At 42.3% G+C, this 24,937-nt stretch overlaps 1 protein-coding gene across 1 annotated transcript in view; it reads right to left on the reverse strand.

Moving 5' to 3' along the window:
* The window catches only part of LOC126278929 (uncharacterized), a gene marked incomplete at its 5' end in the record, with an annotated part of 247,925 nt that overhangs the window by 145,345 nt on the left and 77,643 nt on the right, over positions 1-24,937 (reverse strand). The window contains one exon of the mRNA XM_049979206.1: positions 18,534-18,722. Coding sequence (XP_049835163.1) covers positions 18,534-18,722 — 189 coding nt within the window. The remainder of the gene's footprint in view (positions 1-18,533; positions 18,723-24,937) is intronic.

Here is a 24,937-nt window from a genome sequence, read left to right on the forward strand (position 1 = left end):
GCATGCTACCAGTGTTAAAGACTGCGATGGAGCTCCGTATGCCAGGGCAAACTGGCTGACACTGACGGCGGCGGTGCACAAATGCTGTGCAGCTAGCGCCATTTGACGGCCAACACCGCGGTTCCTGGTGTGTCCGCTGTGCCGTGCGTGTGATCATTGCTTGTACAGCCCTCTCGCAGTGTCCGGAGCAAGTATGGTGGGTCTGACACACTGGTGTCAATGTGTTCTTTTTTCCATTTCCAGGAGTGTATATTGTAAGAGCTGTAAATAAGTAGTTGTCACTATTACAGTTCCAACCCTCGTAATTAGTCCTTTACATCATTGCTGTATTATTAACATAATGAAATGTGATTTTTCCAGCGACCGCTGGAAAAGTTGTGACAGTGATTTTATTAAGGGTGTCGCAGTAACTACTGTGGCAACTTGAATTAATAACTGTGAACGACAGATCTAGATTCGTCCAGGCAGTTGTGAGCAGGTAGTGCGCTGACCATGTGCTACCGTTGATGTATCGCAGATCGCAGTGGAACAATGTCTCTAAATCAAGTGTTCAAGTATTTTTGAAAGAAGAGAAAAGTAATCACAAAGTTTTCCCGTACGCCTTGTTTCCTGGGAAAAACAGCAATACGTGGACGCCTCCGTCACCTTGAGAGGAACACTAAAGAAGGATCACTACTTCCTCCAAAAACCGTCAGATATGATGAGACTTGGAGTTATCATTACGAATCTACCGTAAAACGACAAAGTGCAGAAATTCACCCAACGATATAACCGACATTCATATCAGTTTGCCTCTCTTGTAAACGTGGACAATAGGCCTGTATTTACTGTCGAACTTCACCAGTTTGATTCTAGTAGCCTGAAATTACGCAACGGATTTCGGATAACGCGATTCGCTGTAGAGAGCACAAAGCAATGTATCCTAAGTTAATCATCATTATCTTCATCATCATTTAAGAGTGATTATGCCTTTCAGCGTTCAGTCTGGAGTATAGTCCCCCTTATAAAATTCCTCCATGATCCCCTACCCAGTGCTAACATTTGTGCCTCTTCTAATTTTAAGCCTATTACTTCAAAATCATTCTTAACCGTATCCAGGTACCTTCTTCTTGGTCTACCCTGACTCCTCCTACCCTCTGCTGCTGAACCCATGAGTCTCTTGGGTAACCTTGCTTCTCCCATGCGTGTCACATGACACCACCATCTGAGCCTGTTCGCCCTGACTGCTACATCTATAGAGTTCATTCCCAGTTTTTCCTTGATTTCCTAATTGTGGACACCCTCTTGCCATTGTTCCCATCTACTAGTACCTGAAATCATCCTAGCTAATTTCATGTCCGTAACCTCAACCTTATTGATAAGGTATCCTGAATGCAGCCAGCTTTCGCTCCCATACAACAAAGTTGGTCGAAAGATTGACCGGTGCACAGATAACTTAGTCTTGGTACTGACTTCCTTCTTGCAGAAGAGAGTAGATCGTGGCTGAGCGCACACTGCATTAGCTTTGCTACACCTCGCTTCCATTTCTTTCACTATGTTGCCATCCTGTGAGAATATGCATCCTAAGTACTTGAAACCGTCCACCTGTACTAACTTTGTTCCTCCTATTTGGCACTCAATCCGTTTATATCTCTTTCCCACTGACAGTACTTTCGTTTTGGAGATGATAATCTTCATACCATAGTCCTTACATTTCTGATCTAGCTCCTAAATATTACTTTGCAAACTTTCAATCGAATCTGCCATCACAACTAAGTCATCCGCATATGCGAGACTGCTTATTTTGTGTTCGTATATCTAAATCTCACCCAGCCAGTCTATGTTTTCAACATATGATCCATAAATAATATGAACAACAGTGGAGACAGGACGCAGCCTTGTCTTACCCCTGAAACTACTCTGAACCATAAACTCAATTTACAGTCAACTCTAACTGCTGCCTGACTACCTATGTAAAGACCTTTAATTGCTTGCAAAAGTTTGCCTCCTATTCCATAATCTCGTAGAACAGACAATAACTTCCTCCTAGGAACCCTGACTTAATTACAGTTCAATTATATATATGCGTGGTGTTTGTTCTTTCGGACATGTGGATGCACAAGTAGGTCCGATGTACTGCAGGGATCTCGGAACTGCGAGCATGAAGGAAATGGGCAGGAACTGCGGACAGATGACGCTCGATGGGTATGTGGGTCGGCCGTGATATTAACATAAGAGACTGAAGTCATCATTTGTATTACATAGAATTTATTCCACAAATATGGTTTGCAGGAATAATAATTTTGAGTCACAATCTCTTCTCAATACAAAACAGTTCACAAGAACGGATGGCATCTGTGTTTAACGTCCCGTCGACGACGAGATCATTAGTGACGGAGCACAGGCTCGAATTAGAGAAGGATGGAGAAGGAAAGCACTATGCCTTTTTGAAGGAACCATCCCCCCACTTGCCTTAAGCGATTTAGGGAAATCACATAAGCGCTAAATTAGGATGGCCGGACGCTGGTTTGATCTGTAGTCCTTCAGAATGCGAGTCCAGTGTGATAACCGCAGCGCTACCACGCTCCGTAGACCACATTAACAATCATCTTCATGAGTTGGCAAGTTATAAAGCCGAATGGAGATCTCAAGCATGATATGTCGCGATCTGACCATATTTAGAGACATGCGAAGTGATGAAGATAATGTTATTACTGGGACAAACGACCACTCTGGACGCCGCCGCTTCTAGCCGAACGAATTTCCTAATGACTGGAAAAAAGTACACATCTCATCCGTTTTCAAGAAGTGTCGTCGAACAGACCCACAGAACTATAGTGCTTCAACTTTGACGTCGGTATGTCACATTTCTGGAGAGCGAAAATCTCCTCTGTAGAAGGCAATATGGCTTCCAAAAACAACGATCGTGTGATACCCAACTCGATCTGTTCGTCCTCGAGAAGCATTAAGCAGTGTACATGACCTAGTGGATAACGTCGGAAATTTCATGAGGCTTTTCACGGGTGATGCTACTGTATTCAGTGAAATCGCAACTCTAGCAAATTGAAGCAGAATGCAAGAAGACATGCTGAGGATCGACGCTTAATGCAGGGAGTGGCGATTGACCCTTATCATAAACAAATACAACGCATTAAAAAAAACCTTTAATCGGGTTACTACGCGATTGCGGAACAAACACTGGTAACAGTCATATCCATAACATATTTACGAGTATGCACGCAGAGCTATATGAAATGGAACGACCACATAAAATTAATCGCTGGTAAGGCAGCTGACAGACTCAAATTCATTGGAAGAATCTTCAGGAAATGTAATCCATCAACAAAGGAGGCAGCTGATAAAATTCTTGTTCGACCATTACTCAAATATTGCTCGTCAGTGCGGGATCCGTACGAGATATGGCTGATAGAAGAAACAGAGAAGATCCAAAGAAGAGTAGCACGTTTCTTTACAGATTCATTTACTAAGCGCGAAATCGTCATGGAGATGCTCACCCAACTCCTGTCGCAGACGATGCAGGAGAAGCGTTCTGCATCACTGCGCAGCCTTCTGTTAAAATTCATAGCGTGAGCCTTCGAAGAAGAGTCAATCAATGTATTTGCTTTCTCCTATCTAAAACTCGCGAACAGTCATGAAGGTTAAATTAGACAGATTAGAGACCGCACGGAGGATTACCAGCAATCGTTCTTCCCGCGAACCATACCGGACAGGAACCGGAAAAGGGATTAGGGATAGTGGTGGGCGAAGTAAAGAGGGTTTGCGGAGTAGATGTAAATGGAATAACGCCGTAATATGATACCAGCGCAAATCGTACAGATTTACTGAATCTGCAATGTCAGAAAGTTGAAAATATGCGTCAGAATAGGATTCGCATCCGGATTCCTTGCTTATCGCGAGCAACCATCTTAGACATTGGGCTACCTGCGAGACCTTTCATGTCCTGTTGTTACTGTCTTTTGTCACTGACGTCTCCACCAACGATTTCCGATCGGTATAACGTGAGGTTCACTACTGAAATTTTGTAACTAACAAAATCAGGGAATGATTAATGGTTTCCTAGTGTCGACAAGGGACAAGTACAAGTAAGTGTTATTGTTTAAATCATCATCCAAACGGTTGTTCTCGAAATGAACGAATATTTTGATTCGGTACCACAAAGCTGAACGCATAGCACTGAGGCGATGCTTTGTGTATTATTGCTGTAAACTGAGTGATATGAGCGAAGGAGACGACATAAAATATGTGATCAAAAGTATCGGGACACCTGGCTGAAAATGACTTACAAGTTCGCGGAGCCCTCCATCAGTATTGCTGGAATTCAGTATGGTGTTGGCCCACCCTTAGTCTTAATGACAGCTTCCACTCTCGCAGGCACACGTTCAATCAGGTTCTGGAAGGTTTCTTGAAGTATGGCAGCCCATACTGCACTGCGGAGAGGTTTCGATGTCGGTCGGTGAGGCCTGGCATGAAGTCGGCGTTCCAAAACATCCCAAAGGTGTTCTATAGGATTCAAATCAAGACTCTGTGCAGGGCAGTCCATTACTGGGATGTTATTGTCGTGTAACAACTCCACCACAGGCTGTGCATTATGGAAAGGTGCTCGATCGGGTGGAAAGATACAATCGCTATCCTCGAATTGCTCTTCAACAGTGGGAACCAAGAAGGTGCTTAAAACATCAAGGTAGGCCTATGCTGTGACAGCTGCCACGCAAATAAACAAGGGGTGCAAGCCCCCTGCATGAAAAACACGACCACACCACAGCACCACCGCCTCCGAATTTTACTTTTGACACTACGCACATGACGTTCACCGGGCATTCGCCATATCCACACCCTGCCGTGATTCGTCACTCCACACGTTTTTCCACTGTTCAATCGTCCAGTGTTTACGCCCCTTGCACCAAGCGAGGCGTCCTTTGGCGTCTACCGGCGTGAAGTGTGACTTATGAGCAGCCACTCGACCACGAAATCGAAATATCATGGTACTTGCAATGGATCCTGATGCAGTGTGGAATTCCTGTGTGATGGCCTGGATAGATGTCTGCCTGTTATACATTACGACACTCTTCAACTGTGGGCGGTTTCTGTCAGGCAACAGACGAGGTCATCCTTACGTTTTTGTGCTGCAAGTGTCCCTTCACGTTACCACTTTACTACCACATCGTAAACAGTGGACCTAGGGATGCTTTGGAGAGTGGAATTCTCGCGTACAGACGTATGACACAAGTGACATCCAATCACCTGACAACTTTCGAAGTCCGTGAGTAACCCTGAGCACCCCATTTTGCTCTCTCACGATGACTAATGACTATTTTTCACAACCATATACCTCTCTGTGCTCTGAACACATCATTACATGATTTAGATTACTAGTAGCGGTTTATGTTTTTTAGAAATCCGTTTTCCATATAACCATGTGCAGACATTAATACTACATCTTCCTTACATCTGCCTTCTATCCTACTTCAGTAATAGAATAATTGCTCTACTTCATCAAGAGACTGTTATCCTCTAACAATTAACCATTCACCATGGCAACTTTTTACATACACTATTACGGTATTTTTATTTACGCGCGTATTGCAGCCAGCAGAATGCACAATATTCATTTAATCAAGCAACGTACTTAGCTCAAATTGCGGCATGATTGAACTGTATCGTGCTGAATGGATTACAGTTCCATCCCTGTAGTTGATACCAGCTGCCTAAAAATGGAAAGAATTTTTCCCATTCTACATCAGTAATAAAACTTTGTAGATGTATGTTACCGAAGTATCTGTAAAGGAGTGACTTTTTTTCAGGAAGAGGACTGATCATGTAAGACTCGAAAAACACGAAAGGCACGCATTTGTTGACAAGGTAATGAAACAGAGTTGTAACGTGTCAAACATAGTTATCAATTGCCCATAGAGTAGTATATAAAGAAAACAAGAGAGAAATATGAAAAAGAAATTAAAGTTCAGCGAAAATATTCCTAAACTTTCAGGTTTGCTGATATTTTAAATTTTGCCTGCGACGGTGAACGAGCTAGATCATTTGGGTGGAATGGGTACTGTCTTGGAAAGAGGTCATACGATGGACGTAAATGAAAACATAATAAGAATAATTAGACTTTGTTGAATTACGAAAGATGATGCTGATGAAATTATTAACTGATCACGGCGGAAACGAAGAGGATGTAAAACGAAGATTGGCAATGGCGAGAAAAGCGTTGCTCCTGAGAGTTGTGTTTGTCTAGCATGAAGCCTAATATAGAGGTAAGACACGTGCCCGTAAGAGCAGGAGGAGAATAGCAGAACGGTGAAGATGGGCAAGGTTACATAAGTAATGAATGGGTACTAAATCGAGTAGTGCAGCAAGGAGCTGTGAAGCTCAGTCAAGTGCAAGAAGTTTGTTGAGTCACTTTCTGAAGTATTGAAGAGTAATGTTCCAACGCAGAACAGTATGAGGACTGAAAACTGTAGAAGAAGTCAAAGACTCGGATGGACATATCAAACTTAAATTGATGTGTGTTGTCGTAGTCAGCCGTAAATGAGGAGACTGTCACAGAACGTAGTAGCATTGAGAGCTGCATCAAACCAGTCCTCGGACCGAAGACCAGAAAAATAAACAGCATTAGGCATAGCTCCATGTCTCGAGATGTTGCTGAAAAACTCTCTCAGTAATGTTACACAGCGGGACGAGAATAGTTCCTATAATTCCGAATTTATTTCCTCTTAATCAGATGCCACACACAGATACAGCATGTATAAAGCAGGTAATTACTTTGGGCTTTCTTAGAACTGTGTAGTGGACTGGTATTAGAACTTGGGACCTTTTGATTTGACTAAAAAAGTACTGTGAGTACATGGCCTAGTCTTCTTAGTTGGCAGAGCTGTTATCTGCTGAAAGCAAAGGTTCCCGGTTCGAATCTTGGCCCCTTCACACAACTTAAAATGTCAGGAAGTTTGAAGTCAGCGCATATTCGGTCGCAGAGTGAATATTAATTGGAGAAAATAGATAATGTTGAGAAACAGAGCTGTGCAGTCGATGGCTTTGGACATCGTAGTGATACAAATTGTAGTAAGGTATGTAGATTGAAGAGCCGAAGCTGATGAAAAATAGACAGAAGGCTGGAAACGGCTTGCTGCTAATCAGAATTGGGAAGGAGACGGGGGTGGAAAAAGTGAGGTTTTTTTTGTCTATCAAGTAAGGTTACACAAATATTAGAAGTTGACTGGCACAAGCGTAAACGTTTCTCTGTAAATGAAGAGTACTGGTATCAAATACTGATACAGATGTGAGGATGAAGTTTCTGAAAGATTGCTTCTGTAGAAGAATATTTAATGGCAATCAGTAATACTCCCTGGAGTCCAGTGAAGAATCTGGAGGTATTTGAGATGTGATTGTATAGAACAGACAGATCAAAATTAACAGGTACTGAAAGAAATAGGTAATGAGGGATGTCTACAATATTACTTTTAGAAGAAAATGGGAAAGTTTAGTAGGACATTTGCTGCGACCTCTTTGGAGAAAAGCTTGAGTAATAGAGGAGGAAAAGTAGTTCTCCAAGGAGAACGCCAGTACGATCCATTGTATAGTATTGATTGAAAGTTGGGATTACTCACCAGGTCGGATTCAGGGAAGATATGCAAGCAGTTCAGAGGTGCTGCTAGATTTATTCCCGGTAGGTTCGGTCGGTATACAAGTACTCGTATTATGGAGATGCTCCGTGAGCTCAGATGGAAATCCCTGGAAGCAAGACGACTTCCTCTTCACAAAAAAATGTTGAGAAAGTTTAGAGAGCAGGCATTTCTTGTTGACTGCAGCTCGCGCTATTCGTCCACGAGACTCAGATGGCCTTAGACACGGGTTCACAGGTAGATGCCGTGTTTCTTGACTTCCGCAAGGCGTTTGACACAGTTCCCCACAGTCGTTTAATGAACAAAGTAAGACCATACGGACTATCAGATCAGTTGTGTTATTGGATTGAGAAGTTCCTAGATAACAGAACGCAGCATGTCATTCTCAATGGAGAGAAGTCTTTCGAAGTAAGAGTGATTTCAGGTGTACCGCAGGGGAGTGTCATAGGACCGTTGCTATTCACAATATACATAAATGACCTGGTGGATGACATCGGAAGTTGACGGAGGCTTTTTGCAGATGATGCTGTGGTGTATCGAGAGGTTGCAATAATGGAAAATTGTACTGAAATGCAGGAGGATCTGCAGCGAATTGACGCTTGGTGCACGGAATGGCAATTAAATCTCAATGTAGACAAGTGTAATGTGATGCGAATACATAGAAAGATAGGTCCCTTATCATTTAGCTACAAAGTAGCAGGTCAGCAACTGGAAGTAGTTAATTCCATAAATTATTTGGGAGTACGCATTAGGAGTGATTTAAAATGGAATGATCATATAAAGATGATCGTCGGTAAAGCAGATGCCAGACTGAGATTCATTGGAAGAATCCTAAGGAAATGCAATCCGACAACAAAGGAAGTAGGTTACAGTACGCTTATGCGCCCACTGCTTGAATACTGCTCAGCAGTGTGGGATTCGCACCAGATAGGGTTGATAGAAGAGATAGAGAACATCCAACGGAGAGCAGCGCGCTTCGTTACAAGATCATTTAGTAATCGCGAAAGCGATACGGAGATGATAGATAAACTCCAGTGGAAGACTCTGCAGGAGAGACGCTCAGTAGCTCGGTACGGGCTTTTGTTAAAGTTTCGAGAACATACCTTCACCGAAGAGTCAAGCAGTATATTGCTCCCTCCCACGTATATCTCGCGAAGAGACCATGAGGATAAAATCAGAGATATTAGAGCCCACACAGAAGCATACCGACAATCCTTCTTTCCACGTACAATACGAGACTTGAATAGAAGGGAGAACCGATAGAGGTACTCAGTGTACCATCCGCCACACACCGTCAGGTAGCTTGCGGAGTATGGATGTAGATGTAGAAGTGCATTTCGCTTAAGGACCACGAAGACATACTAACAATGGTTCAAATGGCTCTGAGCACTATGGTACTTAACATCTGTGGTCATCAGTCCTCAAGAACTTAGAACTACTTAAACCTAACTAACCTACGGACATCACACACATCCATGCACGAGGCAGGATTCGAACCTGCGACCGTAGCGGTCACGCGGTTCCAGACTGAAGCGCCTAGAACCGCACGGCCACTCCGGCCGGCGACAAGATAAGAGAAATTATGGTTCATATGGAGGCATGTGGAGGGTCGATTTCTCTGCGTTCCATTTGCGAGTAGAACAGGAAATAAAATGGCTACTCGTGATACGAGGTCCCTTCCTCCATTCACCATTTCGTGGCTTGCGGAGTTACGTATGTAGATGTAGAGGTAACTGTAGAGAAAGGGCAGGTTAGTAGTAGGGAGGGCATGGTAGGGCGAAGAGCGTAGTCGGACCCTCCACAGAACTTGTTACTTACTCCCGTTTCATTTTGAAAGGAAATTCGTTGGACTTTACGCTGGCGGCTACAATCTAAAAGAGCGAATATTGTCCTCCAGATAGCCTGCTCATAGTAAGATTCCTTCGTACAGAGAGGACGTGAAATCAAGCTATGCTAATGTAAACTGAAAAAAGGTCGTAGGTGCAGGGTGTAAAGTAAGTGACCGAATTTATTTTCTACGTTCTCCTTTCATGTCTGAGACCGAGAAAACGAAAGTAGCGGGATAAATCCGGAAAGAAGAGAAAGGAGGGAGACATGGAACAGGGAACAGAAGTGGATGATAAACTAAGGCGCAATTTTGAAGGCGGAGGAATGTGGCGCGCTGGGAGGCAGCTGTTTACGTGTGTTGGCGCTCCCTTGTCCCTGGATGGGGATCTGAAACATTTATCTGCGCTGAGTGTCCATCACCGCGGAAGCGTCGACAATAGCCGCGTCACAATGCCACTTGCAGTCCCACCCCAACCCACTCTGCTCTCTCTGAGGCGCGCTCTGCCGCTGTTTTTATGGCGGATATACATTTCTATTTCCTCCCCGGGCGGAAGGAGGAAGGAACTGGTGCTGAGAGCGTCGTATGCGGCCGGTATTATCGTAATCGAGCGCCGCCGCGGCCATTAAAGTCGCGTATAGCGACGCAATTGTCGGTATTCCCTATTGGAGCGCGCCGTTCGGAGGGGTAATTCCGACGGATGCTTCTTGCCGCTGTTGCTGCCTATTTTCGCTGCGCAGCGCAGTTGTGCTCTACCGCATCATCGTCCACGGTGTGGCTTCTGCGCGCTCGTATTCCACCAGAGGGCGCCGTAGTGTGAAGGTATAACGGTTTATGGGTGATTGTAGCAAGAGTGCTGCTGCGGTACACTGGTCTATTACGGTTCTTATATCAAGTCTGTAATATTACAGACAAAAAAGTTGCTTGATACAGAAAAGGGAAAGCAGTCTGGAAATTCACGACAGTTATTCAAATAGTATTTTTACGTCGATATTTGTCTGGAAATTCACGACAGTTATTTAAATAGTATTTTTACGTCGATATTTATATGTATGCTCTGAGAATTTCTATGAAGCGAGTGGCTCAGGTCACTTTTTAATGCTCCACAATGCGCTTTCGATATGTGAACGGAAACAGGAGTACAGAAATCCAGCCGCAGCGGCTGCCAGTTATGTGGGTTCAAATGGTTCAAATGGCTTTGAGCACTATGGGACTCAACTTCTAAGGTCATCAGTCCCCTAGAACTTAGAATTACTTAAACCTAACTAACCTAAGGACATCACACACATCCATGCCCGAGGCAGGATTCGAACCTGCGACCGTAGAGTAATGTGGGACATAGACGTAATTGAACAGCTCTTTGAGCGAAAGTCTGCACTGCTAGGCTGTCAGTTTATACAGGGTGGTAGATTGATCGAGACCGGACCAAATATCTCACGAAATAAGCGTCAAACGAAAAGAAAAACTACAAAGAATGAAACTTGTCTACCTTGAAGGGGGAAACCAGATGGCGCTATCTTTGGCCCGCTAGATGGCGCTGCCATAGGTCAAACGGATACCAACTTTTTTTTTTTTTTTTTTAAATAGGAACCCCAACTTTTATTACATATTTGTGTAGTACGTAAAGAAATATGAATGTTTCAGTTGGACCACTTTTTTCGCTTTGTGATAGATGGCGCTGTAATAGTCACAAACATGTTGCTCACAATTTTAGACGAACAGTTGGTAGCAGGTAGGTTTCTTAATTTAAAATACAGAACGTAGGTACGTTTGAACATTTTATTTCGGTTGTTTCAATGAGATATATGTACCTTTGTGAACTTATCATTGCTGAGAACGCATGCTGTTACAGCGTGATTACCTGTAAATACCACGTTAATGCTACAAATGCTCAATATAATGTCCGTCGACCTCAATGCATTTGGCAATATGCGTAACGACATTCTTCTCAACAGTTAGTAGTTCGCCTTCCTAAATGTTCTCACATGCATTGACAATGCGCTGATGCATGTTGTCAGGCGTTGTCGGTGGATCACGATAGAAAATATCATTCAACTTTCCCAACAGAAAGAAATCCGGGGACGTCAGATCCGGTGAACGTGCTGGTCACGGTATGGTGCTTCGACGACCAATGCACCTGTCATGAAATATGCTATTCAATACCGCTCCAACCGAACGAGACCTATATGCCGGACATCCATCATGTTGGAAGTACCACGCCATTCTGTCATGCAGTGAAACATCTTGTAGTAACATCGGTAGAACATTACCTAGGAAATCAGCATACATTGCACCATTTAGATTGCCATCGATAAAATGGGGGCCAATTATCCTTCCTCCCATAATGCCGCACGATACATTAATCCTCCAAGGTCGCTGATGTTCCACTTGTCGCACCGATCGTGGATTTTCCGTTGCCCAATAGTGCATATTATGCCGGTTTACGTTACCGTTGTTGGTGAATGACGCTTCGTCACTAAATAGAACGCGTGCAAAAAAAACCTGTCATCGTCCCGTAATTTCTGTTGTGCCCAGTGGCAGAACTGTAAACGACGTTCAAAGTCGTCACCATGCTATTCCTGGGGCATAGAAACATGGTACAGGTGCAATCGATGTTGATGTAGCATTCTCAACACCAACGTTTTTGAGATTGCCGATTCTCGCGCGATTTCTCTGCTACTAATGTGCGGATTAGCCGCGACAGCAGCTAAAACACCTACTTGGGCATGATCATTTGTTGCAGAGCGTGGTTGACTTCTCACATGTGGCTGAACACTTCCTGTGTCCTTAAATAACGTTACTATCCAGCGAACGATCCGCACATTTGGATGATGTCGTCCAGGATACCGAGCAGCATACATAGCACACGCCCGTTGGCAATTTTGATCACAATTGCCATACATCAACAGTACATCTGCGTCCGCAGCTCGTGGTCGTGCGGTAGCGTTCTCGCTTCCCTCGCCCGAATTCCCTGGTTCAATTCCCGGCGGGGGCAGGGATTTTTTCTGCCTTGTGATGACTGGGTGTTGTGTGCTGTCCTTAGGTTAGTTAGGTTTAAGTAGTTCTAAGTCCTAGGGGACTGATGACCATCGATGTTAAGTCCCATAGTCCTCAGAGCCATTTGAAGCATTTGAACGACATCCTCCTTTTCCGCATTTGGTAAACGGTCCATTTTAACACGGGTAATGTATTATGGTGCAAGTACCTTCCGCACTGGGAGAATGTTACGCGATACTACGTACTTACGCGTTTGTGACTATTACAGCGCCGCCTATCACAAAGCGATAAACATGGTCCAGCTAAAACATTCATATTTCTTTACGTACTACACGAATATGTAATAAAAAATTGGGGTTCCTATTTTTAAAAAACGCAGTTGATATCCGTTTGAACTATGACAGCGCCATCTAGCGGGCCAACCATAGCTCCATCTGGTTTACTCCTTCAGGATAGACGAGTTTCGTTCCTTGTAGTTTTTTCGTTTGATACTTATTTCATGAGAAATTTGGCTTGGGTACTATCAATGGACCACCCTGTATGCCTGAGAAACAAGACTCTCGAATCTGGAGGAAGACGGCCCTGCTATTACGTCTGCTGTTTGGCACGTACGGAAACTGCATGCTAAATACAATCCCTTAGCCATATGGACTTTGATAGTGAGTATCTCAACGAGTACACTGTATGCGAAACTAGTTGGAGTTATCAGATATGCCTGGTGTTCTTATACTGTATATTTTATGGCTCAGTTAACTCCCGTGTTGTTGAGAGTCATTTATCAGTAATTGCATTCGTAAACTCGTTTTGCTTCATGCATATGGCTTTTTATTGTCTTTTTCATTTTTGGATGATGTGGTATCCTCGAAATACTGCGGACCAACACCACTATTAGTAACGCGCATCGATGCCACAGGCATTCGTGAAATCTTGCTGCAGTGCGCAACGATGAACGGACACAGCAGTGTAGCAGGGTCCTCACACGGAGGTCAGTATAGAGACGAGCATGGAAGCGCTTTCCGCAGTTCGTTATCTCAGCTGAAGCAGTGAACATCAACGAGTAGGAACAGTATCCTTTGAGTATCAGATGAAATGTACCTTTATAAATTTTGTAGAATTAACTTAAAGAGAATAGGTTGTCAATTAGTGTATCAAGTGATGTTTTAGCAATCAATGACAGTTGTAAATTACCATGCACACCTGTCGCAAAGGATAGTACCACGTTAAGTAAATCTTTTTAGGAGACATGTAATAATATTTCGTATGTTGTAGTCCAGTGAGCCTTCTCCCAGAGCGATCACAAAACCCACAGTTAAGACCTGACGATTTTAGTTTCGTCTGGTCATAACTGATAAGTCATTAATATTTTGGGCTGTGCCTGTAACGTGTACTCAGCATAAAGACAAGTTCAATTTTCCTGTCTCAACTGAAGGTGTGTGAGAGTTACTTTAACATGAGTTTTAAAATGTTATCTTTGTACAATGCTGAGAGTTTGTATCCGTTTATGTTACAAATATTTCTGTTTGTTGCAGTAGAGCCTTATTTTGTAATTTAGGAGTATTATTTGTCTTGGGTATTCAAGGTTAAATATGATGGTGTTATGATTCTTCAGTTTCTCTCGGCGTATTTAATGATGAAATAAATCTTGGGTGAACAGCGTGATGTGAGTGCAGAAAGGACACAATATTTCGCCATTCGACATTGTTGCCATCTGATATATACCTCACGCCTGCCGGCCCTTGGCAGTATGTTAGCACACCTGATGATGGCAACAAGGTCGATTGCAGAAATATTGTGTCCTTTGTACATTCACGCCAGGCTGTTCACCCGAGATTTATTTCGTTTTTATGGTAATCGTTGGAGGCAGGTGGGTGTCGTATTTTAAACTGATCGTTGCCTGCTACGAGGCGATAACTAAATGTTTAAATCTGCCCATTTTGTTAGTTTATTGCTATGCAACATATCCTAATGAAAATGTTTTCTTTCTTTTTCTGTCACTATTGTACTTTTTAACCTATGTTGAAACAGAACCACCAGTGTAAAGTAAAGTTTAATAGTTTGCTATGTTCAGGTAGTTCGTTCAATTTTTTAAATTTCAAACTTGTTCGTTTTTGACATTTGTTTCATCTTTACACTTTTGCTATTTTCAATTAAATTGTTGAAGTTCACATTCGAAAATAGTACTGTTCATTTTTTTGCATTTATTGAAGTTTCCGGGAATTAACTAAACATGTGCCAAGGATATACATAAGTATTTTCAGTACTATATTTATAAGTAACTGGTCTTTTCTGATATTTTTTGGAGCCTGGAACATCGACACCACCAACTCGTCGCTAGTTACAGAAATTGACACTATATTAAAGCATCTTCCAATAATAAAAGCACATATGTAGCAAGGGAAAATGACCGTTTGTACACACCCCTTTGGGATCTCTTATTTACTTAATTTTCTCTCCACTGTGTCTGTTAAGTAAATACGTAAGGGCCTTAGCCGCAGGTTCGAATCCTGCCTCGGGCATGGATGTGAGTGATGTCCTTAGGTTAGTTAGGTTTAAGTAGTTCTAAGTTCTAGGGGACTGATGACCACAGCAGTTGAGTCACATAGTGCTCAGAGCCTTAGCAATTTTCGAAGTTTTATAGGGGATGGCTCTTCTGATTTTTTAAGCAGGTACTCCGTTGATGTTCGCATCTTCTACAGTTCTCGTAGCAAATATTTTTCAACATTTCTGTCACATTCTCTCTTCAGTCAAACGAGACTGTGACAATTATCACAGCGCTTCCTTACTTACTCCGCTCTCCCGGACTTTATGTACCCATACGTGTCAGCAGTATACATGTCCTGTACACCTGTCCTGTCTTCTTGTCAATGCTTTCCACATGTTTCCCTTCTTGTCGAATCTGCGCAGGTCTTCTCATTTCTAATCTTATCAGTCCACCTACTTTTCAGGATCCTTCTACAGCACAACACCTCAAACGCTTCGCATCTCTGAACACACATCGTCAAAAACTCTTTCCTCAAACATAGATCGAGTGCGGTGACGCAGTGGTTAGCACACTGGACTCGCAATCGGGAGGACGACAGTTCAAACCTGCGTCCGGCCATCCTGTTTCAGGTTTTCCGTGATTTCCATAAATCTCTTCGGGAAAATGCTGCGATGGTTCCTTTGAAAGGGCACGGCCGATTGGAATCATTTCCGAATGCAAATTTCATCATGACACTTTTCTGAGGACTGTGTACATGCCTTGTATGTAGGCGTACGCATAATGTGTCTTTAATGTAGTGAGCTCCATTACCTTCTGCGTTCCCATGTAATTGATCTTTGCTGTTTCGTCATACTTTTGGGGCATTTTCAAACTGTAGGAGTGATTCGTGACCGGAAGTCTTGAACCGCCATGAGAAAAACATTTTGGTCAAGTTTGAGTAGGGCTCACGCACTAGGGGTTGCGTGGAAACTTTTGATTACGTTGACATAAAAGCTTAAATTTTTTAACCGACAAGGGACCATAGACTTTAGTAAGTGACATAGATATGAATTCGGTACGCCGAACGGTTCACGAAAAAGGTGGACTCAAGAGAAGAACATATACACAGACGGATAAAAAACGCCAAAAATATTTGATCGTGTTATATAATTAAAAAAACAACAATTTTCGTACTTTTCCTTTACCTGTACTGTGAAACTTTGCTTCTTGCTGAATTTAATGATTCCATTTCAATGGGAAGTACCTTATAAGTGTTGTAGAGTGGATTTGCAAGGTTCAAAATATGTGACATAAATGATCGAACCTCTTAATTGAATTGACTTAGAATTTTAAATGTTTTACACCGGCAAGGGGCAACAGACTTCAATATTTTTTATTTATTTATTTTTTATTTATTTATTTATTTATTTAACCTGGCAAGATTAGGGCCATCAGGCCCTCTCTTACATCTAACCAGGCATTCTACTTATTTTACAGTCATATGTTTCAGTAGGCATGTTAAACTACATCTAATACAAAAAGTGAGATAAACAATTAGAAAGGTACACCTCGAAAAATGCATTATTGAAGAGAAATATTTAAGATAGGAGTGCTGGCACCAGGGAGTATGAGGGAGACTCATGGTGAAGGGAGGAGAAGAATAGAGAGACATGATGAAACATAATTAAGGAAAATATAAAGGAAAAGGAGACTGCGTGGCTAATAGAGATAGATGAAGAGGAAGGCATCTCAGCAGCAAGATACGAGACGCTAGCTTTGCTATTTGACAGATGAGAGGATTGGCCTTGCACATTAATTTTGTGGAGAATTTTATGCGGATGATAGTAGGAAATGCTTCAACTTCTTCTTAAAAGCCACAGGAGATTGAATTTTCCTCAAGGTAAGAGGCAGTTTGTTCCAGAGGCGGACAGCGGCAACTGAGAAGGAGTTTGCAAAAGTTTTTGTTTTGTGAGTGGGCACAGTTAGGATACCAGATAAGAGTGACCTCGTGTTTCGATTATGATGGCATGACAGGTTTTTAATCTCTGAAGCTAGGTACTGGGGTGCTTGCGCGATGAGGAGTCGGTGAAGTAGACATAGAGTGTGGTAGTCACATAAATCTGAACTTGATACGTCAATCTTTCCCAGAGAACAGGGATCTTAACAGACGGACAGAGAGACAACTAATAAAATATGATAAAAGAATTTTTCGGGTTATATAATTATATCTTAACAGTTTTAGGCTCTAAATGGTTCAAATGGCTCTGAGCACTATGGTACTTAACTTCTAAGGTCATCAGTTCCCCAGAACTTTGAACCACTTAAACCTAACTAACCTAAGGACATCACACACATACATGCCCATGGCAAGATTCGAACCTGCAACCGTAGCGGACACGCTGTTACAGACAGTAGCGGCTAGAACCTCTCGGCCACCCCGACCGGCTAACAGTTTTAGGATTTTTTCCTTTACCGTTAATATGAAACATTCCTTCTTACTGAATTTCGTGATTCTTATAGGTTTTGTTGAGAGAGTCTTCGAGTATCAAAATACGCGACATAAATGGGCCATATCCTTTGAGTGAACTGACGTAGAAGATTAAAATGCCACTGAACCATGGATCTTAATATGTGACATAAATCTGAGCGTGATACGTCTCCCCGCTTCTGAGAAAAATGGTTCTTAACAATGGAACAGACAAACAGACAGGCAAAGAATGGACAAGGAAGCAAATCTGTAAGGTTTCCGTTTTCAAGTATTGAGGCACGGACCCTTGTAAACAAATAAATTTAAAAAGGCGCTCATGTGCAGCAATGAAGTAATATATTGCGAATACATAGAAAGAAGGATCCTTTATTGTATGATTATATGACAGCGGAAAAACACTGGTAGCAATTACTTCTGTAAAATATCTGGGAGTATGCGTGAGGAACGATTTGAAGTGGAATGATCATACAAAATTAATTGTTGGTATGGCGGGTACCAGGTTGAGATTGGTTGGGAGAGTCCTTAGAAAATTTAGTCCATCAACAAAGGAGGTGGCTTACAAAACACTCGTTCGTCCTATACTTGAGTATTGCTCATCGGTGTGGGATCCGTACCAGGTCGAGTTGACGGAGGAGATAGAGAAGATCCAAAGAACAGCGGTGCGTTTCGTCACAGGGTTATTTGGTAACCGTGATAGCGTTACGGAGATGTTTAGCAACCTCAAGTGGCAGACTCTGCAAGAGAGACGCTCTGTATCGCGGTGTAGCTTGCTCGCCAGGTTTCTAGAGGGTCCGTTTCTGGATGAGGTATCGAATATATTGCTTCCCCCTCCTTATACCTCCCGAGGAGATCAAGAATGTAAAATTAGAGAGATTCGAGCGCGACCGGAGGCTTTCAGACAGTCGTTCTTCCCGCGAACCATACGCGACTGGAACAGAAAAGGGAGGTAATGACAGTGGCACGTAAAGTGCCCTCTGCCACACACCGCTGGGTGGCTTGCGGAGTATAAATGTGGATGTAGATGTAGACTTGACGAAGCTGAAATGAAACTGTGTAAAAACCGAAGCTCGCAACATGTTTTACTTACTCCAAGAGTTCACTCACGCACAAAGGGGCTGCGCGTGGCGCTGCCTCACTCACCGCTGGCGTGTCCGGCGAGCAGGTCGGCCATGGAGGCGCAGACCTCGACGGCGGAGACGCGCACTGAGAATCGGGCGCCCGTGCGCTGCTTGTGGTCTGCGATGGCGCGGAACAACCACGACAGCGCGCAGGGCACCACCCCCAGCGCGCCTGCCGGCGACGCCGCCCCCACCATCGTCTGCGTCTTCCCTGAAACCGACGTCCGGCTGTGGCATAAACCAGTACTACAGTTTACTACTCCCCAGATCCATTTTCCATTCAGGTAATACGTTCCAGAACCTTACACGTAATTTGTCCTGGAGTATACAGGGAGGTCCATTGACAGTGACCAGGCCAAATATCTCGCGAAATAAGCATCAAGCGAAAAAACTACAAAGAACGAAACTCATCTAGCTTCAAGGGGGAAACCAGATGGCGCTATGGTTGGCCCGCTAGATGGTGCCGCCATAGGTCAAACGGATATCAACTACGTTTTTTAAAATAGGATCCCCCATTTCTTATTACAGATTCGTGTAGTACGTAAAGAAATAAGACTCTTTTAGTTGGACAACTTTTTTGGCCTTGTGATAGATGGCACTGTAACAGGGACAAACGTATCAGTACGTGGTATCACGTAACATTCCGCCAGTTCTGACGATATTTGCTTCGTGATACACTACGCGTGTTAAAATGGACCGTTTACCAATTGCGGAAAAGGTCGATATCGTGTTGATGTATGGCTATTGTGATCAAAATGCCCAACGGGCGTGTGCTATGTATGTAGCTCGGTATCCTGGACGACATCATCCAAGTGTCCGGACCGTTTAGGGGATAGTTACGTTATTTAAGGAAACGGGACGTGTTCAATCACATGTGAAACGTCAACCACGTCCTGCAACAAATGATGATGTTCAAGTAGTTGTTTTAGTTGCTGTTGCGGCTGATCCGCACATCAGTAGCATACAAATTGCGCGAGGATCGGGAATTTCAAAAACGTCGGTGTTGAGAATGCTACATCGACTGCAGCCGTACCATATTTATATGCACCAACAATTGCATGGCGACGACTTCGAACGTCGTGTACAGTTCTGCTACTGGGCACAAGAGAAATTACTGGACGATGACAGATTTTTTGCACGCGTTCTATTTAGCGACGAAGCTTCATTCACCAACAGCGGTTAAGTAAACCGGCATAATATGCACTATTGGCAACGGAAAATCCAAGATGGCTGCGACAAGTGGAACATCAGCAACCTCGACGGGTTAATGAATGGTGCGGCATTATCGGAGGAAGAATAATTGGCCCCCATTTTATCGATGGCAATCTAAATGGTGCAATGTATGCAGATTTCATACGTAATATTCTACCGACGTTACTACAAGATGTTTCACTGCATGACAGAATGGCGATGTACTTCCAACATGTTGGATGCCCGGAACGTAGCTCGCAGAAGGATATTTGCTTTCGTGATCCACCGACAACGCCTGACAACATGCGTCAGTGCATTGTCAATGCATGTGCGAAAAATGGTTCAAATGGCTCTGAGCACTATGAGACTTAACATCTGTGGTCATCAGTCCCCTAGAACTTAGAACTACTTAAACCTAACTAACCTAAGGGCATCACACACATCCATGCCCGAGGCAGGATTCGAACCTGCGACCGTAGCAGTCGCGCGGCTCCGGACTGAGCGCCTAGAACCGCGAGACCACCGCGGCCGGAAATGCACGTGCGAACATTACGGAAGGCGAACTACTCGTCGTTTCGAGGAATGTCGTTACCCGTATTGCCAAATTCTTTGAGGCTAACGGACATCATATTGAGCATTTAATGCAGTAATGTAGTATTTACAGTTAATCACCCTGTAACGGCATGCGTTCTCAGAAATGATAAGTTCGCAAAGGTACATGTATCTCATTGGAACAACCGAAATAAAATGTACAAACGTACCTGCGTTCTGAATTTTAATTTGAAAAACCTACCTGTTACCAACTATTCGTCTGAAATTGTGAGCCATTTGTTTGTGACTATTACAAAGCCAAAGCCAGGCGAAAAAAGTTGTGCAACTGAAACATTTTTATGTCTTTATGTACAACACGGATATGTAATAAAAAATGGGCGTTCCTATTTTAAAGAACGCTGTTGATATCCGTTTGACCAATAGCAGCGCCATCTAGCGGACCGACCATAGCGCTATCTGGTTTCCCCCTTCAAGCTAGACAACTTTCGTTCTATGTAGTTTTTTCGTTTGACGCTTATCTCGTGAGATATTTGGCCCGGTCACGATCAATAGAACACCCTGTATGCTGTGTGTCTCCCCTAAGACTCATCAGGCACATTTTCTCTTGTAATTCAGCTGGTATTTGCCGTTTCTTTTATATATTATGTATCCGGCGTCAGCGCAAACAAACAGTACGCATCTCTTCTCTCATGCGATGCCCATTGTAGATAGTAAGTGTTGGTTTGTTTGCCGTTCGACTCTTAGGAGAGAATACTTGTGTATGTGGAGTCCCAGGAAGAACTGTCAGTACTCTGGGGTATGACAGTGTGACGATCATTCGAAGCATAAAACTGTAGTAAACATGGACTCTGTAATGCTATCCTGCAGAACCATGAGCGCTTCTTCATCTTCGATACTATGAAACCAATTTCTTTTGCTGCAAGCTCTGTGCTTTGCATGTTTTGAATGATTTTAGTATATACCAAAACGAGAAAACAGTATAGTTTTCACTGTCAATGATCTTTTCAATATCATTACTATAAAATAACACTTCATAACGTTCTTCAATCAGATAGCACAATCCCCATGCCAACTGCTGTCTTGAACACTGTTGCAGTACACCACCTCAGTGTACCTCTAGATGTCTCTTATCTTGCAAGAGTATCAGTGGTTTCATGAAAAAGGCAGTCGTACTTCAAAAACAGTTAATAAAATGGTGGTTTCAGGCACAAATAATTGGTAATCAAAGCGTTAAGTGCTATGTACACTTTTTCATCTTCAACTGTGTGAAACACATCTCTTCTACTCAAGAAGTGCTCATTGCTCTTAAGGTATGAATTTGTAACCCTTGTTTACTAAACAATTTTTCCCTCCAGGAACGCCATGAAAGTGAAATCCTTATTTTGTGAGGTGGTAGTATGGATCAAAACAAGAAAATAATTTCCAGTAAACATAAACTGTATAAAGCTCTCAAGAGATATGAGCACATGTTCAGCTCTGATACCGTGAAACACGTCTCTTCTGTGAAAGCTCCTCGCTATCACTAATGATCTATCAGAATGCAGTAAAGAAATGAGGACACATTCGTCTGTTATTGTTCGTAGATACAGTATACAGCAATCACTGTAAATGTTGTTACTGTAAAGCGTTTTCAGTGTTCTGGTTAAAGGCAATACGTGCATTATTTCTAATGGAACCAGTTTGTGTTCTGATAAATTTGTGGAATGTTTTTACATTGTAGGATTATCTTTCCACTTTTACTGTCCTTTTTGCCACACGGAAAGTAGCATATCTGCCTTTTGTTGTTGTCTGGCAAATGACAGCAACCATCGAAACCCTACCTTAGGTGCAGAAAAATATCCGAAACGTATGATACCATGCTTTTTTTCATTTGAGAACTAATATATTTTTACTAAATTTTGTAGGTCGTTCATAATAGCAAAGAGTTTGTAGTATGACAGAAGTGTTTCACAGTAACGAAGGTGAATAGGTGTTCATAGCTGATAAGGTATCCTTTAAAGAGCCCATGTTTACTGGATATTTCAGGTATCTGCAATTTCGTTATTGCAATGTGTAGCTGGAATCATCCAAAAGAAAAAAAAGAAAAAAAAACAAAGAAACTGCTCATAGCGTCTTTCAGGCAACGGGAGATGTCGACCGAAAGTATCGCCTTCTTTCTCGTTACAAACAAAATGATATTTAAAGCAGAAATTTACATGCCCGCTCCCAGCTTATTCTAGTGCGATATTTAGTTTATCAATATACAGGGTGTAAATTTTAAGTTGAAAAACCAGAATAACTCGAAAAATAAGCTTCACACAAAAAAATGTGTAGAATCTAAAGTTGATTAATTTCTAGGGGGACATCTGCCGTTGCTAAAATTAGCCCACCACCCCAGTTCCCCGGGGATGGGGCGGGAGGCAACTTTAAAATTTCAAATGGGAACCCCAATATTTTATTGCAGAATCAGATTCTACATAAAAAACTACGTACATTTTGTCTCAAACATTTGTTTTGATTCTTAGTAGTTGGCGCTGTAGTTGAAGCAAATCAATGTTCTCATTTTTGCGTTGAAAATGGTTACGGATGGATAAAAAATATTTATTTACTTCGTAAATTTTGACTCGCTAAAATTAAAACTCGCCCTTACTCTCCATAGGGTGCGGATTGAGGGAGAGAAATTAGAGTTTTACAAATGTTAACCCAAATATATTTTCCGCAGATTCAGATAAGTTTTGTTTGTTTCGTGGTCTCTCAAACCCCACAATATGTGAAGAGAGGGAGAATTTTAGTTTTAGCGAATCAAAATTTACGAAGTAAATAAGCATTATTTATTTATGCATAACCATTTTCCGAGCTGGTGTGGCCGAGCGGTTCAAGGCGCTACAGTCTGGAACCAAACGACCGCTACGGTCGCAGGTTCGAATCCTGCCTCGGGCATGGATGTGTGTGATGTCCTTAGGTTAATTAGGTTTACGTAGTTCTAAGTTCTAGATGACTGATGACCTCAGAAGTTAAGTCCCAAGGTGCTCAAAGCCATTTGAACCATAACCATTTTCCACCCAAAAATGGGAACATGGATTTTCTTGAACTACAGCGCCAGGTTCCAGGAATAAAAACAAATGTTTAAGACAAAATGTACGTAGTTTTTATGTAGAATCTGATTTGCAATAAAAAATGGGGGTTCCCATTTAAAACTTTAAATTTGCTTCCCACCCTACCCGCAGGGGCTCGGGTGGCGGGCTAATTTTAGTAGCAACAGATGTCCCCCTTGAAAATAATTAACTTAGGATTCTACACATTTTTTGTGTGAAGCTTATTTTCCGAGTTTTACTGGTTTGTCGACTTAAAATTTGCACCTTGTATATTTATAGGCAGAGCGAAACACCGTGGGCAACCAGTACTGTAGCAGCGACTGAGCAGCGTTGCTGCACGGTGATAGCAGCCCGTGACGGCCAGGGCGATGCTGTCGCTGATGGGTTTCTGGTGAGAATGTACTTAATTCATTAGATAACAAATTAGAGGCTACTGGCACTATCTGGGACCTGTCAAAAGCCTTTGACTGTGTGATTAAAATATTACTGTGTCATCGGCAATGCTATGAAATGGGTCGAGGCTAATCTATCTAACAAGATTAGTTGCATGTGGTGTTCCTCTAGGTTCCATCTTAGGTCCATTGCTTTTCCTTGTGTTCATTACTGACCTATCATCTGTTACATTGCCAGATGCTAAGTTTGTTTTGTTTGCCGATGATACAAACATTGCAATAAGTAACAAGGAAAGTACAGGTTTTAGAAATAGTTACTAATCAAATTTTGACTGTACATAAGTAAGTGGTTTAAAGCTAGTTCACTGTCATTAAAACTTGGAGAAGACCTACTATACGCATTCCAGAACCTGTAAGGGGTTTCCTTCCAGCATGAGTATAATATTTGTAGACATGCAGATCGAAGAGGTTGACAGTGTTAAATTTTTGGGATTACAACTCGATAATACATTCAGCTGGGGAAGGGCATACCACAGAATTGCTTAAGCTGCTAAACAAGTCTGTATTTTTCGTGAGAAAAATGTCAGATGTAATTTATATACATAAAAGAACTTGCAAACTTTGCATACTTTCACTCTATAATGTCATATGCGAACTCATCAAACAGAGAAAAAGTTTTTAGTGTGCAAAAGCGTGTGATAAGAATAATTTGTGGTGTAAATTCAAGAACATCTTGTACAAACCTGTTCAAGGAACTGTATATTCTAACCACTGTTTCTCAGCTATATTTATTCGTTAATGACATTTGTTGCAAGTAATACATCTCTATTCCCAACCAATAGCTCTATACATAGTATGAGTACTAGGAATAAGAACAATCTACATAGAGACCTAAAATCACTTACCTTAGTCCAAACAGGGGTCCAATATTCAGGAACACACATTTTCAATAAATTGCCAGCTACCAATTAAAACTTGGTTTCAGATAAAGCACGATTTAAACAGAATTTGAAAGACTTTTTGATAGGCAACTACTTCTCCTCCATAGATGAATATCTTAACAGGGACTGGTAAGCCAGCTTAAGTAAAAATATCTGTTAGATTTCAGTTTTGACACCAGTTACTCACAACAGTCAAGATTAGGTATTTTGTGTATGATCAATTTCTTGATAGTGCATATCAGTGTTTCATTCTGACATCGTGTTAATTCTGTAAAT

This window comes from Schistocerca gregaria, chromosome 6, assembly GCF_023897955.1.
Source record: "Schistocerca gregaria isolate iqSchGreg1 chromosome 6, iqSchGreg1.2, whole genome shotgun sequence".
NCBI lineage: Eukaryota > Metazoa > Arthropoda > Insecta > Orthoptera > Acrididae > Schistocerca > Schistocerca gregaria.